Source organism: Mchenga conophoros, linkage group LG12 (assembly GCF_057382185.1).
Source record: "Mchenga conophoros isolate Kocher_MC1m ecotype Shallow Benthic linkage group LG12, M_conophoros_male_GT1.1, whole genome shotgun sequence".
Lineage (NCBI taxonomy): Eukaryota > Metazoa > Chordata > Actinopteri > Cichliformes > Cichlidae > Mchenga > Mchenga conophoros.
Genome location: NC_140537.1, coordinates 28,117,992 through 28,137,647, shown reverse-complemented (window position 1 = coordinate 28,137,647; position 19,656 = coordinate 28,117,992). Strand labels below are relative to the sequence as shown.

At 40.7% G+C, this 19,656-nt stretch overlaps 1 protein-coding gene across 1 annotated transcript in view; it reads left to right on the top strand.

The window, feature by feature from the left end:
* ikbkb (inhibitor of nuclear factor kappa B kinase subunit beta) overlaps positions 1-19,656 on the top strand; it is a 37,049-nt gene that overhangs the window by 14,610 nt on the left and 2,783 nt on the right. The window contains exons 6-19 of the mRNA XM_085295009.1: positions 11,394-11,482; positions 12,846-12,935; positions 13,020-13,144; positions 13,766-13,873; positions 13,955-14,084; positions 14,306-14,500; positions 14,602-14,716; positions 14,862-14,985; positions 15,072-15,223; positions 16,685-16,746; positions 16,835-16,935; positions 17,040-17,089; positions 17,204-17,303; positions 18,520-18,667. Of these exons, the coding sequence (XP_085151135.1) occupies positions 11,394-11,482; positions 12,846-12,935; positions 13,020-13,144; positions 13,766-13,873; positions 13,955-14,084; positions 14,306-14,500; positions 14,602-14,716; positions 14,862-14,985; positions 15,072-15,223; positions 16,685-16,746; positions 16,835-16,935; positions 17,040-17,089; positions 17,204-17,303; positions 18,520-18,667 (1,589 nt within the window). The remainder of the gene's footprint in view (positions 1-11,393; positions 11,483-12,845; positions 12,936-13,019; positions 13,145-13,765; positions 13,874-13,954; positions 14,085-14,305; positions 14,501-14,601; positions 14,717-14,861; positions 14,986-15,071; positions 15,224-16,684; positions 16,747-16,834; positions 16,936-17,039; positions 17,090-17,203; positions 17,304-18,519; positions 18,668-19,656) is intronic.

The window sequence follows — 19,656 nt, the reverse complement described above, 5'->3', positions numbered from 1 at the left end:
TGTTAAAACAAGGAAAGAAACTGAAAGGATCCGATGTCTTCATGAACGAACATCTGATAAAAAGAAATGCGGACATTGCCAGGAAAGCACGTTACTTGAAGAAACAGGGAAAAATTCAAAATACATGGACCACCAACTGCAAAGTATTCATTAAACTCAATGGAACACCGGAACAAGCCAAAGTGTTGGTCATCAGAAATATGGAAGAGCTGGACAAATACTGAGGTCAACTTACTCTGGAGGTATGAATACACATGTGACGTGACACACAACACAACACATGGCACAGTCCAAAAGAACTTCATCTGCATCCGGCAACAATATCAACATAAGTCATTGGAATTCTCTTTATGATAATCTGGAACTGAGAACATTTCGATACACAGACCATAATGTTCTAGACTTAGAAAAGGATATAGACCCGGAAAATAATTTCTTCTACAACATCAGCTGTAACTGCTGCTACTTCACTGATGAACAGTTTAAGCACACCATCAACACGGAAAATAAATTATCAATAATCCATTTTAATAGCAGAAGTCTGTATGCCAACTTCAACAATATAAAGGAATATCTAAATGAGTTGACAAATCCATTTGGAATTATTGCCATTTCTGAAACATGGATCAATGCGGAGAAAGGAATGGACTTTGGACTGGAGGGATATGAAGTGAATTTTGTAAATAGAAGGAACAAGAGTGGAGGGGGAGTAGCTGTGTATGTGGATAAAAACCTAAACTACAAGGTGGTAGAAAGTATGACAACTGTAATTGATAATTTACTAGAATGTATAACAATTGAAATTTATGAGGAAAAAGAAAAAAAATGTAATAATTAGCTGTATATATAGAACACCTGGCTCTAGTATTCAAGTATTTAATGACTTCATAGAGGAAATATTCTCTAAAACAAATCAAAAAGTTATGTTTATCTGTGGTGATTTTAATATTGACCTGTTGAATCCAAAAAAGCATAAAATGACCGACGAATTCCTAAACACTATGTACAGTTTGAGTTTACATCCTAAAATAACCAGGCCTAGCAGAATTACACCACATTGTGCCACCTTACTTGACAATATTTTCACTAACAATATGGAAAACAACATTGTGAGCGGAATATTAATTAATGACATCAGTGATCACCTACCAGTTTTTGCAGTTTATGACACTAATTATAAGAAAAATCAGCATGAAGAACAACTGAGATACAGACGTGTAAGGACTAGAGATGGCACGATACCACTTTTTTATGTCCGATACCGATACCGATATCATAAATTTGGATATCTGCCGATACCGATATGAATCCGATATAGTGTTTTTTAATCAACAAAACTGTTTTTTAAATATCTTGCTGCATTTTGTATAAGTTCATACTCAAGTTTAAAACAACAACTACACTAAAGCTATTCTGTTATACCTGTATGCAAAAAAAAATATTTCATAGTTCAGCAATACTGATCAATCTAATAAACTTAAACCTACACCATCCTCCCTATTCTGGTATTTTAAAGAGTACTTAGCATAAATATTAAGCAACCTAACTAATAGGGTTCCAACTCCCAGCAACAACAAAAATAAATAAATAAAAAATAGGGAACCACCCCTCACGCTCCACCTCATGATGCTTAATCGCCGTAATCAACCTTAATTTGATGCAGTGTGAAAAAAAATGCACAGAAATCAATTATTTTTCAAGAAATATTAAATAGATTCAACATCTTTCTTCAACAGAATTGCAGACTGCACAGATGGTACCTTCCCAAAGGAAAAAGTACTATAGCTTACTAGGGTATATATATTAGACTTAATAGTTACTATATACAATAATGGACTTCTATTCATTTTGCATCAAATTAAAACTTTGGGTGTCAGATAATTATTTATTAAAAGCTAGACATTTTAAATGAGAATAAGAAAGAAAAGTATGTCTTTGTGCCCCCTTTTCCCTGTTAATGCCCTATCGGCCCCCCTGGCTAAACTTTGCTAGATCCGCCCCTGCACAGTTACCAGCCGTCAGCTACGTAGAAAAAGATCCTGGAGTAGAAAGTAAGATTAAATACATTCTAACAACAACTGATCAAGCTTAAACGTGCTGCTGTTGTTCAGCTGCTGGTTTCCTCTTTCTGGTGCAAAGTGGGCCAAAAGCAAACTAGAGACACGGACTCGCGACAGAAAAGCCGATCAGCTGATCGTTAAGCAGTTTCATGATTGAAGTAGCAGCAAGAAGAGGCAGTCGTTTGTTAAGCTTAACGCAGGAATGCTTTACAAACATTCAGAGATGGACTTACACACTTGCTTTACTTCTCTCGGGATAACTTTGTCGGAGATGAAATGCCGGGTTGCTAGCGAAGCTCCAAATGCTATCCAGACCACCGACAGGTCCTGCATGCCACAGCCGCTCTATCACGTGATGCATACTGCTCCGACGTGCTAACGTTCTGAGGTGAGTTACGGCGTGTTGCAAGTTTTGTGAGGTGCTTTCGTGATATTTAATGGATCGGATTACATTTTTTATTTTTCTCCGATATCCGATCCAGTAATTTAGGTCAGTATCGGACCGATACCGATACGTAATATCGGATCGGTCCATCTCTAGTAAGGACAGAAGAAACTATGACTGCATTTAAGAACGATCTATTAAATCAGGACTGGGACAATGTGTACAAAGAAGCTGATATTGATATTGCATATGGCATATTTTTAAGAATATTCATGGAGTTGTACGATAAAAACTGTCCAACAATAAAATACAACAGAAAGCACAAATATTCAGATAGACCATGGCTCACTAAGGGTTTACAAAATGCATGTAAAAAGAAAAATACACTCTATAGGGAATACCTAAAACAAAGAACAAAAGATGCTGAAAATAAATATAAAAAATACAAAAATAAGTTGACCAATATTATACGTGTATGTAGAAAGGAGTATTATAGTAAAATATTGAACAACAATAAACATAATATGAAAGGAATATGGGATGTTTTAAACGGTATCATTAAAAATAATTCTGGACAACAAAGTTATCCTCAATACTTTATCGATAATGGCAATATTATGGAAAACACTGCTGATAAGGTCAACAGCTTTAATCATTATTTTGTAAATATTGGACCAAAACTGGCAGAACAAATTCCTGAGTCACTGCCATCAGTAGAATGTAGTGAAAACCTGATTGATAGGAACCCTAACTCAATGTTCCTCACATCAGTGGAGGAAAAAGAAATAATTGACATTGTACACATGTGTAAATATAAAACATCTACTGATTGTAATGATATTGACATGAAAATCGTCAAGAAGGTCATTGAAGGAATTGTAGGACCTCTAACATATATTTGCAACTTATCATTTCAGACGGGAAAAGTGCCAAACAAAATGAAAATAGCTAAAGTTGTGCCGCTGTATAAAACTGGGGATAGACGCCACTTCACAAATTACAGGCCTGTTTCTTTACTACCACAATTCTCCAAAATCCTAGAAAACCTGTTTAATAAACGATTAGACAAATTCTTAGATAAATATAAATTACTCTCTGACAGTCAATATGGATTCAGATCAAAAAGATCAACATCTCTGGCATTAATCGAATCAATTGAGGAGATTACGAATGCTATAGATCAGAAACAGTATGCAGCTGGAGTATTTCTGGATCTCAAGAAAGCATTCGACACAATCAATCATGACATATTAATTAATAAACTGGAACGGTATGGGATTAGGGGGGTTGTACTGCAATGGGTGAAAAATTATTTAAGTGACCGGAAACAATTTGTGAAGCTGGGTGTCCATTCCTCATCATGCTTGGACATTGCTTGTGGTGTTCCACAAGGCTCTGTACTGGGTCCAAAATTATTTATTATTTATATAAATGATATTTGTAAGGCATCTGATATATTAAAATTAGTATTATTTGCAGATGACACAAATATTTTTTGTTCTGGGGGGAATCTAAAGGAGCTGCTGGATACAATTACTTCAGAAATGTGCAAAATTAAAAAATGGTTTAACAGGAACAAACTATCGCTAAATCTAAGTAAAACTAAAATTATCTTATTTGGGAATTCCCTTAGAAATGCACAAGTGCAGATTCATGTAGATGGTGTGGAAATTGAAAGAGTACTTGAACATAAGTTTCTTGGTGTGATTATAGATGATAAATTAAACTGGAAGTCTCATATAAATCATATACATAACAAAATTTCAAGAAGTGTCTCAATCTTGAGTAAAGTAAAACACATTCTGGACCACAAATCACTCCACATTCTCTATTGTTCCCTGATTGCACCGTATTTGAATTACTGTGCAGAGGTTTGGGGCAATACTTACAAATGTTCGCTATCATCAATCTTTATATTACAAAAAAGGGCCATAAGGATAATCCATAAAACTGGTTACAGAGATCATACAAATCCACTATTCTTAAAATCAAAAATTCTAAAATTCACAGATCTGGTTCATTTTCTCACAGCACAAATTATATATAAAGCAATAAATAACCTGCTTCTTTCGGCTATTCCGAAAGAAGGGAAAGACAAAATGGAGTGTGGCTCATATAGACCTATTTCTGTCCTTAACATAGATTATAGATTGTTTACTTCGATAATGGCCAGGAGAATGGAAGAATTTTTACCTGACTTAATTAGCAATGATCAAACGGGGTTTATAAGACGACGACAGACCCAGGATAATATACGTAGAACTCTTCATGTAATACATCAGATACAGACATCTAAGAGTACAGCCATGCTTATGAGTATTGATGCAGAAAAAGCCTTTGATTCTGTAAATTGGGACTTTCTATATAAAGTCCTGGATAAATTCGGCTTACATAAGGGAATTGTTGATACGGTGAGGGCACTATACACTAACCCCACCGCAAGAATTAAAGTTAATGGTTCTCTCTCAAATAGCTTCGTTCTGCAGAGAGGAAATAAACAAGGCTGTGTGTTGGGTCTAAACTCAGACCCCGCTGTATCCAAGACTTATTCCCATGAAAGAAAAACAAGGCAACAGTGTTCGATCGATTTCTTGCGCAAGGGAGGCCCCCTCATCTGTGTCCAGCACGACAATGAACCCCGATGATGGCCTCCTCTCGCTGCCTTTTATTGACAAACTTCAAACAATAGTTTACAAAACACCTCCCCCTGCAACCCCCTTTGGTTACAAAGACAAGGCACTGTATGTAAGTGTGTGTGTGTGGGTGTTATGTGAGAATGTGTGTGTGTGTGTGTGTGTGTTGATCAAAGGGTCATAAAACCTAAAAGCAGGAACAACATCCTTGGTCATAAAGAGGGTAGTCTTCCCCCACACCCAATGTATGGTTTACCAAAGATAACACAGTGAAACCATACAAAGGGTAGGAAGCTCTACCAAACATCAAACAGATCTTCAAAAGGACGTTCCTGTGATAAAACACTTCAACCTCCCACCCAGAACCTCGAGAATCTGGGGATGGGAGGAAAGAAAGAATTCCTTTCACAGAGTTAAAACAATGGACAAATGGTAAATATAAAAATGACAAATGTTTAACTATTTAATCTAACACTGTGCTTGGTCCCCGCTCCTGTTTGCATTGTACTTAGAACCCTTGGCACAATCAATTAGACAAAATAAAGACATTAAGGGGATCACTATTGCAGGACAGGAACACAAGCTCGCTTGTTATGCGGATGACATATTGATCTATTTAGATCAGCCCACTAACTCCTTGCCTTCGCTGATGAATCTGTGTCAAAAATTTGGGAAACTCTCTGGATATAAAATTAATATGTCTAAAACTCAAATTCTCAGCTATAACTACAACCCCCCAGCTCACATGGTTGTTCAATATCCAATGAATTGGCAAGCACAATCATTGAAATATCTAGGAGTTGTTATTCCCAAGGATTTAACTAAACTATCTGAGGAGAATTTTGGTTCTCTACAAAGGAGAATAGTGGGTGATATTAGGCGATGGAACATGATCCCCTTTCTTTCTTTACACTCACGAGTTGAATCTATTAAAATGAACATCTTGCCAAGAATATTATATTTATTCCAAACACTACCAATATCCATTGATCCAAGTCGTTTCAATGAATGGGATAAAATAATATCGCGGTTTATATGGGGGGGGAAGCGGCCGAGGGTTTGTTTTAAAACTTTACAATTACATAAGAAGGTGGGAGGATGGGGGTTGCCATCACTAAAAAATTATTATCGGGCTGCTCAGTTGAAAACGGTGGTTAATTGGTGTGATACAAGCTACCAAGCACACTGGAAGACTATAGAGGAGAATATGTTTTCCTCCCCAATACAAGCTGTCCTGATGGACTCGAATATTCGAAAATATATTGACAAGATTCATAACCCCTGGGTGTCGTGCACACTTAATATATGGAGAAAAGTCGTGAAAGAATTCAAACTTGAACAGGATTTGGCTTTATTCAAATGGTATGCATATGATTCGGACTTTGCCCCGAATAAATTGGACTCACGTTTTAAAAGCTGGCCTGCTAAAGGGTTATCTACATATGATAGTTTGATAAAGGATGGGAACCTTATTAGTTTTGACACGCTGAAACAGAGACACAATCTAGAAAAACAGGATTTTTTTCGATACTTGCAAATAAGACACTATATAAAGACAACAATCGGTCAGATGTCAAATACTAACGTGGAATTGGTAACTTTATTTAGACAGGCGTACAGTGGGGATGTTGACACAAGACTCATTTTTTTTTGGTACAATTTTTTTATGAATAAGCTTCCACACTCAACTGATTATGTGAAGATGTTATGGGAAAAGGAGGGAGGGATGTGTATTTCCAGGGAAGAATGGACTCAGATGTGGGAATGGCAATGGAGGAGTACTTCCTCCAAAAGCTGGAGGGAGTTCGGATGGAAAACTCTGATAAGGTTCTTTATCACTCCATGTCAAAAGGCTCACTATGATGGGAATCCTCCCGTGTGCTGGCGAAACTGTGGATACCAAGGAGCCCATCACACCCATATTATGTGGGACTGTCCTGTGCTACGGACTTACTGGAAAGACATTCATGGTATATTACAAGGCATTTTTAACTGTACATTCCCTCAGGATATGAAGACAATTTTTTTTGGCTGTATACCGCAGAACTGGTCCAAAAATGACATATGTCTGTTAAGAGCTTTATTGGTTGCAAGTAAGAAATGTATAACAAAGAAATGGTCCTCGCAAGACATACCGACTTTGTCATTATGGTGGGAAATTACGTTAGAGATATATATGATGGAGGAAGTAACAGCTCATGTTAATGACAGGATGGCCTGGTTCCATCTGTGCTGGGATAAGTGGGTCCAATACGTTAATACCTATAAACCGAATTTTCTCTTTAAAGCTTGAAACCACCAATTTAGTTAATTGTTTACTCCCGACAGAGCTTTCTCCTTTTATTTTATATATATATAATTTTTTTTCCTTTTTTTTTTTTCTTTCTCTTTCTTTCTATCTGTCTTTCTTCTCGTTTTGTTTCGTTTTTCTCTTGTAAACTGTGTTAATTAATGCCTGTAATCATCTTTATGAGGTAATATTGTAGAAATAAAGAATATAAAAAAAAAAAAAAAAAAAAAGCAATAAATAACCTGCTTCCTGACAATATTCTAAAAATGTTTTCTAAAAGGGAACGGGGATACAATTTGAGGGGGGAATTAAATTTAAAACATCCTCGTATCCGTACAACATTAAAGTTTTTGCATCTCTGTGTGTGGAGTGAAGCTGTGGAACAGACCAAGTAAAGATATGAAGCAATGTCCAAGCATGGCGCAGTTTAAAAAGCGGTTTAAGGATATGGTTTTTACAGGGTACAGGGAAAAGGTAGAGATTTGATAGGGTGTTCTTGTCTAATATTTTCATGTGTGTGCGCATGCACGGGTTTGTTGGTATATATATATGTATATATATATATATATATATATATATATATATATATATATATATATATATATATATATATATATATATATATATATATAATTGTAGGTTGTGTATCCTTCAGGTGTTAATGGGGTTATTGAAAATGTGTATATGTGCGTATGTGTGTATATACGTATGTATGGATAGATAGAAACATATATGTGTATATATTTAAAAAAAAAATTACACATAACATATAATGTAATTGCAAGGAGGTATTTCTGTAGTCTATTGATACTAGATAGTGGAAAAGGGGTGGGATTAAATAAGCTTATGCTTCTTCCTGCTCCTTTTTGAACATGGACGTTATTTGGAGTTGTGGTTGCTCGTTTTCCTTTTGTTTGCTTTGTTCATTTGTCTCTTTTAATTCTATTTTTTTTTATACTTTTTCAACATGTTCAAAATAAAGATTCAATCAATCAATCAATCAATCAATCAATCAAGTATCCTGGAGAGGATAAAGAGCTGGTCCAGTGTTCCGCGACCAGGACGAAAACCGCATTGTTCCTCCTGTATCCGAGGTTCGACTAACGGACGAACTCTCCTTTCCAGCACCCTGGCATAGACTTTCCCAGGGAGGCTGAGGAGTGTGATCCCCCTGTAGTTGGAACACACCCTCCGGTCCCCTTTCTTAAAGATGGGGACCACCACCCCGGTCTGCCAGTCCACAGGTACTGCCCCTGATCTCCACGCAACATTGCAGAGGCGTGTCAACCAGGACAGCCCTACAACGTCCAGAGCCTTCAGGAACTCGGGGCGGACCTCATCAACACCAGGGGCTCTGCCACCAAGGAGTTGTTTAACTGCCTCAGTGACCTCGCCCCCGGAAATTGGCGGGTCATTCCCCTCATCCCCAGACTCTGCTTCCTCCTCGGAAGACGTGTCAGTGGGATTAAGGAGGTCCTTGAAGTATTCCTTCCACCGCCTGACAATTTTCTCAGTCGACGTCAGCAGCGCTCCGCCAGCACTATACACAGTGCAGGTAGAGCACCGCTTTCCCCTCCTGAGACGTCTGACGGTTTGCCAGAATCTCTTCAAGGCAGTCCGAAAGTCTTTTTCCATGGCCTCTCCGAACTCCTCCCACACCCGAGTTTTTGCTTCAGCCACTGCCCGAGCCGCATTCCGCTTGGCCTGTCGATACCTGTCGGCTGCCTCCGGAGTCCCACAGGCTAACCAAGCCCGATAGGACTCCTTCTTCAGCCTGGTGGCTCCCTTCACCTCTGGTGTCCACCATTTGGTTCGGGGATTACCACCACGGCAGGCACCCACCACCTTGCGGCCGCAGCTCAATGCAGCAGCTTCGGCAATGGAGACGCTGAACATGGTCCATTCGGACTCAATGTCCCCGGTCTCCCTCGGAATGCTGTTGAAGCTCTGCCGGAGGTGTGCGTTGAAGATCTCGCGGACTGGGGCCTCTGCTAGACGTTCCCAGCACACCCTCACTACGCGTTTAGGTGCACCAGGTCTGTCCAGCGTCCTCCCCCGCCAACTGATCCAACTCACCACCAGGTGGTGATCAGTTGACAGCTCAGCCCCTCTCTTTACCCGAGTGTCCAGAACATATGGTCGCAGGTCTGCTGATACGATTACAAAATCGATCATCGACCTACGGCCTAGAGCGTCCTGGTGCCACGTGCACTTATGGACACTCTTATGTTCGAACAGGGTGTTCGTTATGGCCAAACTGTGGTTAGCACAGAAGTCCAATAACAGAGCACCGCTCGGGTTCAGATCAGGGAGGCCGTTCCTCCCAATCACGCCCCTCCAGGTCTCGCTGTCGTTACCCACGTGAGCATTGAAGTCTCCCAGCAGGACAACAGAGTCTCCAGGTGGAGCACCCTCCAGCACCCCCCCCCCCCCCCCCCCCCCCCCCCCCCCCAGGGACTCTAAGAAGGCTGGGTACTCTGAACTGCCACTCGGCGCATAAGCGCAGATGACAGTCAGGCCGGGCACAGCCCGACCCTAAGGCGCAGGGAACAAACCCTCTCGTCCACCGGGAAAAACCCCAACGTACCGGCAGCAAGCCGAGGGGATATTAGGATACCCACCCCAGCCCGCCGCCTCTCACCAGGGGCAACTCCAGACTGAGACAGAGTCCAGCCCCTCTCCAGGAGACTGGTTCCAGAGCCCAAGCCATGCGTAGAGGTGAGCCCGACTATATCTAGCCGGTACCTCTCAACCTCACGCACTAACTCAGGCTCCTTCCCCACCAGAGAGGTGACATTCCATGTCCCTATTGCCAGTCTTGGCAGCCAGGGGTCAGTCCGCCAGGGCCTCCGCTCCTGGCCGCCACCCGACACACAATGCACCCGACCCCTATGGCGCCTCCTGCGGGTGGTGGGCCTGCGGGAGGATGGGCCCATGTCTCCTCTTCGGGCTGTGCCCGGCCGGGCCCCATGGACTAAGGCCCGGCCACCAGACGCTCGCCCTCGGGCACCCTCCCCGGGCCTGGTTCCAGGGCGGGGCCCCGGTAACCCTATCCCGGGCAGGGTAAACTGTTCCCTCGGTGTCCTTTTCATAAGGGTCTTATGAATCGCTCTTTGTCTGGTCCCTCACCCAGGGCCAATTTGCCATGGGAGACCCTACCAGGGGGCAAAAGCCCCCAGACAACATAGCCCCTGGGATCCCTGGGACACACAAACCCCTCCAATACAATTTTACTTGTTCAATAACTCCAATGAAAATCTCCCAAAAAGGCACTAGCTCTAAGTTACCCACAAAAGTAAGACCAAGGGGAAAGAAGATAAAGTCGCTTTTGGAACCAACCTCACCAAACGTTACTCCTCGCTTCACTTTTCAGTCCTGGAGGTTGTTGTGTAGTGAAGAAAACTGCATATCAGCAGGGCGTGTGTAGGAATGAAATTCACTAGAACTTTTCCACTAAAGAGGAAAGTAGCTTTTAGGAAGTTTGCATTACGTAAAAATAATGTGCCTCAAACCCAGTCCCAGGGGGTCACAGGCTAGTGTACTCCCAGTGCTGGTCCCAAGCCCAGATAAATGGGAGGACCATGTCAGGAAGTGGAAGAATCTGTACCAGGTCATATAAGGAGATTCATTCGCGGTGGAAACCCCTCGGGGAAATAAAGGTACTTTGGGCTGCTCCCTTATGTACACAGTTTGGACCTCAGCACCTGAGAAACACAGTTTTGTGATTGGAATTATCTGTTATCACTTTTCATATGCACAAGTATGAATATACACTTTTAATGTCTTTAATATAATAATGTTAATTGACGTAATACCAACTAAAAGCCTTTCAGTTTTCATTATAGTTCTGTCTTCCATACAGCACTGTACTCTTACATATAAAAGTGAACCATGAGCCTCTGATAAACTTACTAACATTCCTCTATATCGTCACGTGCTGTGCTTTTTTCCATCAGCTGTAATGCATGCAACTACAGTTTTACATTCTTACTTAATTGTGACTGTTGTTGCTTTTTGTCCCACAGCTTCAGCTTTAACCTACCTCCATAAGAAGAGGATCATTCACAGGGATCTGAAACCAGAAAACATTGTGCTGCAGCAGGGAGAGAAGAGAGTGAGTTAAAGACCCAGTGAAGCCCTTTGGTGGGATAAATACACCCAAACCACATTAAAGAGGCTTTTTGCCTCTATGTGGTTTGTATTGAATTAGTACAAAACACTTGCCTCTGTTATGTGCATTTATCCTTGTACTGAATATTTAATGTGGAAAGTCCATTTTTATACTTGAACTTGGAGTTACAAGGAACCTTTGGGATCGCCCTACTGCTTAGCTTCCTCTACGGGCCTCTCTTTTATTTTGTCCATTATGTAATAAATCATTGCTTGTTATCCTCCTCCGCCTCTGCAAAAGGGTACAGGAAAGTCAAGAATGTTATATAACCGAGGGCAGACATATTAAAGATGTTATAGATGCATGTTTATGCAAAGACTATTGTTTATAGAATCCAAGCCAAATTTAAGTTGGCTCGGATTCTGTTAAGTTTATAGATTTGCATGAACACTTGTTTTCCTCATGCATGGTAGAGAAACTGTAAAATTGGAATACAGGCTTGGTTTATGGCTTGGAAGTTATTAAGGTACAAGTTGTTGATTTTTCTCACTCATGTAGTCACTCAGCATTTAAAGGAACATTTCAGCATTTTGGGAAATATATTTATATTCTTTCTGTCAGAGAGTTAGATGACGAGTTTAATGCTGCACTCATATCTTTGTATTAAATATGACGCCAGCTGGCTCATAATACTAGAAATGAGGGGAAACGGGAACCCTAGCTCTGTTGGATACTAAGAAAATCACCACTAACGATCATGTTATACATTGTTGATCCCAAAAGATATACAGTATCAACATTAATTTGCAGTTCTGTGAAGGTTGCATGACTATTTCTCGGATTTGAGCACTTATCAGACAGCTGCATATGAATGTGCTAATGATGCAAAAAAAAAAGCTTAATAACTTTCATTAAACCTTGAGTGGAGCTATCATGCTTTTCCCTTTTGTTTGGCATACATGTACTGTTACATTGGTGGACGCTGGTGTTAAACATGGGCAAATGAAATTATGAAGTCAGTGTCTGTAAAAGTAATCTCTGTGATCTGAACACTCCATTTTGCTCTGTAATACAAGAAAGAGAGGGTATACCTTTATTATGGACCATGTCAGGCCCACCCACCTACATCCTGTTTAAACCTTCTGTTTTTAAGGAAGCAGTGAATGAACAAAAGGTTTGCCTTAAATGTTTCAAACAGTGGATGATCTGTTTACGATAAAGAAGTGTTATTTTGAACTGTGAATCATACAAAGGAACTCTACAAGAGTTCAAGAATAAAACGTATGTAGCCGTCTGTCTGTAATTTTAAGAACAAATGATTCTAACTAATAACACTTTTCTTCTTTCCCCTCACTCCTAATCTCAGTTGATCCACAAGATTATAGATCTCGGCTATGCTAAAGAGTTGGACCAGAGCAGTCTTTGCACATCATTTGTGGGAACCCTGCAGTACTTAGTAAGTACTAACAGCTAAAACTGTTACAGCACCCTCCTCATCACATTAGCTGAACCTTAATGCTTTTTCTTTCACTTCTTTCAGGCTCCAGAGCTCATAGAAAGGCAGAGGTACACGGTCACTGTGGACTACTGGAGCTTTGGGACTTTGGTGTTTGAGTGTATCGCAGGATTTCGGCCTTTCCTGCCAACGTGGCAACCTGTTCCCTGGTATTGCCACATTTGAAATGCTCCTATATCTGAAGTTGTCATTTGTTCTATATTTGCATCAGTTAAAATAAGAAAGCGTCCAGAAAATGTTCACTATTTCAGCTTAATATATATAATATGACCAATTAATCTCAAATCAAAAGAAAAAGAACTTGGAAACAATGGAAGGAAATTTTAAAACAACAAACCTGCAGAACCAGCCTATCATTCCTTTTTAGTCTTTATTTCGGCAGTCTGGGTCCATACTCGAGCTTAATAACTTAAACAATGTTGTTATCTAGGGTTAAGCAATGATAAGCTTTGTTGCAGATAAATATTATTTTTCCGTAACAAGATTTTAACACAGTGAATATAAAAATAAGTAACAGTTGTCCAAGAATTGCAGGATGTCACTTGTGCCAATACCAGTGCGGCTTGTTTCTCACTCTTGCGATGAATGAATAACATGAAACTCTAGGGATGTCTGCTAAATAGAGAGGAAAAATACTCTTCCCATTGCTGGAAAACCTAAGTGTTAGTGTCCAGTTGCAACCAAAGTGAAGATAAAATAGAAAAAGTACTGCACTTTTAAGAGAATAAAATATTAAACTAAATTGTATACAATTGATTTTTATGTTTTAGGCACAACAAACTCAGGCAGAAGCTGGACAATATTATTATTGTCTACGAGGACCTCACTGGGGACGTCCGCTTTTCCGAACACATCCCTCAGCCCAACAACCTCAACAGGTATGTTCATACAGGACAGACACATGAAAGTGCTGGATTTAAACTCATGTATCTCAGTCTAATGCAATAACTGTTTGGCAGTCTGTTATTAGAGAAGATGGAGAGGTGGCTGAAGCTGATGTTAAAGTGGTCTCCTCAGGAGAGAGGCAAAGACCCCAGTGCTACCCCCAGCGACTGCTTCTCCCAGCTGGAGCTCTTATTGCAAATCAAGGTTAACAGAGAAATTAATTGATTTATTTGACTGATTTATACAACAGTGTCCCTGCATTACATAAATAACCTCAGGGACTCATAATAGTGCTATAATTAAAGGAAACTTCTGCTCAAATTTTACAGGATGTGAATCTTTAAAAAAATAATACTACTAATAATAAATTTATGTAACATTCACTTGTTTAGTCTTATGCTTTTGGATCTCCTCTGTTCCCTCAGCTGGTTCATGTCTTGAACATGTCGTCTGCAAAGATTCTCACTTATTCAGTATCCGATGATGAGACGGTGGCCAACCTGCAGCTAAGAATAGAAAAGGACAGCAACATCCCTGCAGCCAATCAGGAGCTGCTGCTCGAGGCGGGGTTGGCCTTGGAGCCTCATGCGTTGGCCACACAGTGCGCCGTAGATTACGCAGTAATTTCCAACAAAACAAAAACACACTCCTTTCACAGAATATTCTACATGTGACTATGAAAATGTATTGATTTGTTGCTTTTGTTAATGTTTGTCTTTAGGAGATAGATGGGAGAAGAACAGACTTTCCTCTGGTTTTCCTCTTTGATCGTTCCTCTTGTGTTTATGAACCTCAGTTTGCTCCCCGAACTCTCCCTGAAAATATCCGCTTTGTCCGTAAGTCCAAAGATAAAACCTATTTTATCTTATGATATGATTGTGATTGTGTCATTTCTGTTGCTTTCACTTTGTTTCAATTTTACAACCACTCATATGTGAGTCTATCCTTCTGTCTCTCTTTTTTTCCTCTCTTTTTTCCTAGAAACTGACCCTAACTACGTTCTGGCTTACAGCCCTCTGAGGAGGACTTGTGGCCAAGCGTGGCACACCATCCGCTCTCTCAAGGAAGACTGGCAAAGACTGCAGCAGGGGCAGAAAGCTGCCATGTAAGATGTACACCAGCGCACATGCAAATCTCGTAAACATGCTTCTATTTATTTTAAAAAAAACCATCTTATTCTTTTTCTTTCAGCATGAGCCTGCTGAGACACAACTCTTCACTGTCCAAACAGAAGAATGAGATGGTGTCCATGTACCAGAGACTCATTGCCAAACTGGATTTTTTTACCACCAGCCTTCACATAGACATGGATAAATACCAGGAGCAGACAGCCACAGGGATCGGTACTGTTACAATATTATGTTGGTAGATAGTAGCAACTTTACACTGCCACTACCAGGACTGCATTAATCTATCCTTAAAGATGCACCTTCTTTTTTAACTCTCTTTATGAACAGTCAGATTTAAGATAAGGAATGTATTATAATTACTAGCAGAAATGCTATAACTGGTATTGGTCAATAGAACATTGACATTATATTTTTATTTATTTACAATTATTTATAATTGATACTTTCAGACAGCTAATAAATATAAGTATCTGATAATGTGAATTTATAGTAAGAATAGACCGTGGATTCATACATTGTCAGATATATCATCCTTACATGTTCTTTCACTTAAGCTATTCAGGATAAGCATATCCCAGCTGTCATGGGACAAAAGGCAGAGTACACCCAGTCTTCTGCAGGCCTGCAGACTGTGCCATTGCACTGATAGAAACAACCATGGTGGTGCACCACCATGCTCTGTTAGGCTAAAGATACTAGACGTTACTGCTGTTTGACTGATTAGCACCTCTTCGGAGGTTTTTTTTTCCAAAAACACGAAATTGTCCACTTATACTTGTGACAAGTTTTTACAATCCACATAAAGGTTTTGTTATCCAGTTAATTTCTGTTGAATACAGGTAGTGGAAATAAGCTTCATACATACAGGGCGTGCCCTTAGGGAGCTCGGTCATTCAAGAAGGGCTTAGATTAAAGCTAATACTCCTCCACATCGAAAGGCGGTTGGGGGTGAGGTGTTTCAGGCGTGTCTGGGAGAAGTCCTGGGACACAGCTGGATTGGAAACAACTCAATGTCCCCAGGTAGTGATACCCGGTTTAGCGGCAGAAAATGAATGGAAAGATAAAATTGACCAGTCAACAACTAATGAGAGCATAAACAGTTCTTAGTTTCAGTTAAGGCCAACATCCAGAAGTTTAGTTTCAGTTATTTGACTTTAACAGGAATTAAATTAATATTTTGGACAACAGTGGTTAATTGTTGTAACACAGCAGAATTTTTTTACTTGTAATTTCAGGGTTTTGTTGGGAACACGATGATCATATTGGAATGTTGTGGGGATGTGTCCCCTTCAGTGTGCGTATCCATTGCATGTATTGAACCTGGAGCTTGGTGGTGTCTATAAATGTCTCACTGTCTCCAAAGAAATATTATCAGTGAGATATTATGCAGACACGTTACACTTGTAATGAAAGCTGAGTTTAAGGATCGGTATACTCCGACCCATGAGTACTCTATGCTTAAGTAATCATGCAATAATGTAGTACAGAGTATTCAGGGCTGGGAATGTCAGTATTCTGGCGTCACAGCGGGTGTGAGATAGTCTGCAGTTATTTATGGCTTAATTTGGTTGTCTGTGGCTTTTACCTCAGGGGGAAACATTTATCCAAACTTGTCTGTCTAGAACAATGCAGTTTGCCACTAACTAATGACTAATGTCTTCTTACATTTTTTAGCATCAGACAAACTGCTGGGTGTGTGGAGAGAGATGGAGCAAACTGCTGTCAGCTGTGGTCAGGTAGATTTGACTTTTTCTCTCTGTGCATGTGTGCATAAAGAGTATTTATGTGTGTTTCAATAAGACTGAAACGTGTGGCTGTTTCTAGGTTAAGGTGAGTGAGTTGGAGGAGGAAATGATGCAGCTGCAGCCAGACATAGTGGATGTGCAGCGGCAGCCATGGAGGAGTGGAGAAGCCTTGGATACACTGTAAGTTTGAACCAAGCTTTATTGTAAAAAGAAATACATAAAAATAACAAAAGTGACTTCTCTGTGATCTTGTATCCTGCTCTCCTCCCCTCTTTGTTCCTCAGTGAAGGAAAAGCCATGGAGCTGTTCCGAAAACTCAGAGAGAAGCCCAGAGGTTTGGACTATTCATGCTTCAGTTCACTTTTTATTTAACAGCGGTCACAGCATCTCCTTGTGAAAATAAACCTCCTTTGACATTGTTTCAGTTTTCTTCCTTTTCCTTCCACAGACCAGAGGTGTTCAGGAGACAGTCAGGAGGTGGTGCGTCTAGTGGTTCAGGCTGTGCAGTTCTATGAGAAGAAGCTCAGAGATTTCTACACACACCTCAGGTAGTCAAACACATTTTTAAATCATTAAACAATATGCACTGGTGAGCTTTCATTTGGAAACTTTTGCTGTTAAACTCAAGATCCATTATTTGGTGTTGAAGAGCAAAGTTGGTATCAGTTTTCAAGGATACTCATCATCAGGCTGGGAAAACACAAAGGCATTCCCAAGCCAGCTGAGCAATATAATCTCTCCAGGGTGCTGTGTGTTTGGTTCCCCTCCTCGTGGGACATGCCCAGAACACCTCACCAAGGAGGCATCCTTGTCGGATGCCCGAAACACCACAACTGGCTCCTTCTGATGTGGAGGAGTGGTGGTTCTAGTCTGAGCCCCTTCCAGATGGCCGAACTCGTCACCCTATCCCTAAGGGAGAGGCCAGGCACTCTTCAGAGAAAGCTCATTTCCGCCCCTTGTATCCGCAATCTGGTTCTTTCGGTTACCTCGAGCTGACAACCCTAGGTGAGGGTAGGGATGTAGATTGACCAGAAAATCGAAAAGGCTTTGCTTTCACGCTTAGCTCTTACTTCACCACGACGTACCAATACAGTGTCCACATCACTCCAGCCAAAGCACCAATCTCCCACTCCTATTTTTTCCAAAAATATTCTGCATTACTTTACATAATCCCAACCATTGGTGGCTGTCAAACTGGACCCATGCAAAAGTACAGATGAAATAATGTTTAATGATGAATCAGTACTGTGAAGCCTTCTGGTGCTATGGCAGTCACTATGTTTCCATGAAGCCCAACACTACGACCAGAATTCTAGCAGAATAAAAATGTTCCACAAACTCAGCTCAATGAGAAAAAATGATGTCAAAGTGATCAAAATTTACAGTTTATGAAAACTGGTTTCAAACCTTAAACCTTTTTATAAACCAATCAGAAGAATAGCTGTTTCATGTGAGGAAAAACTGATTACACTCAAGCTGTTTTGCTTGTGCACATAAATGGGGATGTGTGCCAAGCGTGGCAGCTTCTCAGTTTAATTTGAATACAAACTCTCGCGTAATTAAAGAATCAACAGGAGCTCAGCAGTGACACCTACTGTGCTGAACAGCTGATACACATAAATATTTGGGGTATTAATCAAGCAAAAAGACAAATACACTACATATTCGTCATTTTCATGCATGCTCTATGTTCCAGTTATATGTGTCAGCACGTTAGCTACACGGGTGCTTCACCTTCAAATTCTGTTTTTATGTGTTATGCAGTAAGACTGCACTGTGCCGCCAGCGTGTGATGGAGTTACTGCCAAAGGTGGAGGGCGTGGTCCAGAAAATGGCGGAAAGCGAACAAGTGCTGATGAGTCTGCAGGAGAGACGACAGAGGGAGCTGTGGAACCTGCTCAAAGTCGCCTGTGTGAGCAAAAATGACCTGTTCACAAACACAAAGACACTTCCAATTCTGATCATAAGATAAGATAAGATAACTCTTTATTGTCATTGCATAGTCATACATAGTACAGTAGTACAATGAAATTGGAAAACTGTCCTACGTCGGCACTACATATAACACAACACGACACGATATGACACATCACAACGCAACAAACAACACAACACAGTATATTAACTTAGTATAAAAAAGAAGAATAAGTGTATGTGTATTGCACACTGTTATTATTGCAAAATAATTATTATTGCACCTTGTTATAAATATAAATATTATTATTGTTATTGTTTTAAACATTGTTACCTCCCCCCTAAAAAAGTCCAGGGAGGCAGCCAGTCAGGTGAGCTATTTGCATTGATCAGGGCTATTGCCCTGTTGTAAAAGCTGTCCTTGAGTCTATTTGTTCGGGACCTCAGCAGCCTGAACCTCCTGCCAGACGGCAGGAGCTTAAACACCCGGTGTCCTGGGTGTGTGCAGTCCCGTAGGATGCTGCGTGCCCTCTTGAGACAGCGAGTGCTGTACAGGTCCTTCAGGGAGGAAGAGGATGTCCAATGATTTTTTGGGCCATATTGATGACCCTCTGAGGGCAGGGATAGCTCAGTAGGTAGAGTGGTTGCCCCATGATCGGAAGGTCGGGGGTTCGATTCCCCTTAACAGCTACCCTGAGGTACCCCTGAGCAAGGTACCGTCCCTACACACTGCTCCCCGGGCGCCCAATGGCTGCCCACTGCTTCACTGAGTGAATGGGTTAAATGCAGAGAGCAATTTCCCCACGGGGCTCAATAAAGTACAATAATGTACACACTTTCTTCTTCTTCTTCTTCTCTGGAGTGCCTTTCTGTGTGCTGTGGTGCAGCTGGAGAACCACACACCGATGCAATATGTCAGCACACTTTCAATGGAGCAGCGGTAGAAGACGGTCAGCAGCTCCTTCTTCAGGTCCATTTTTCTGAGGA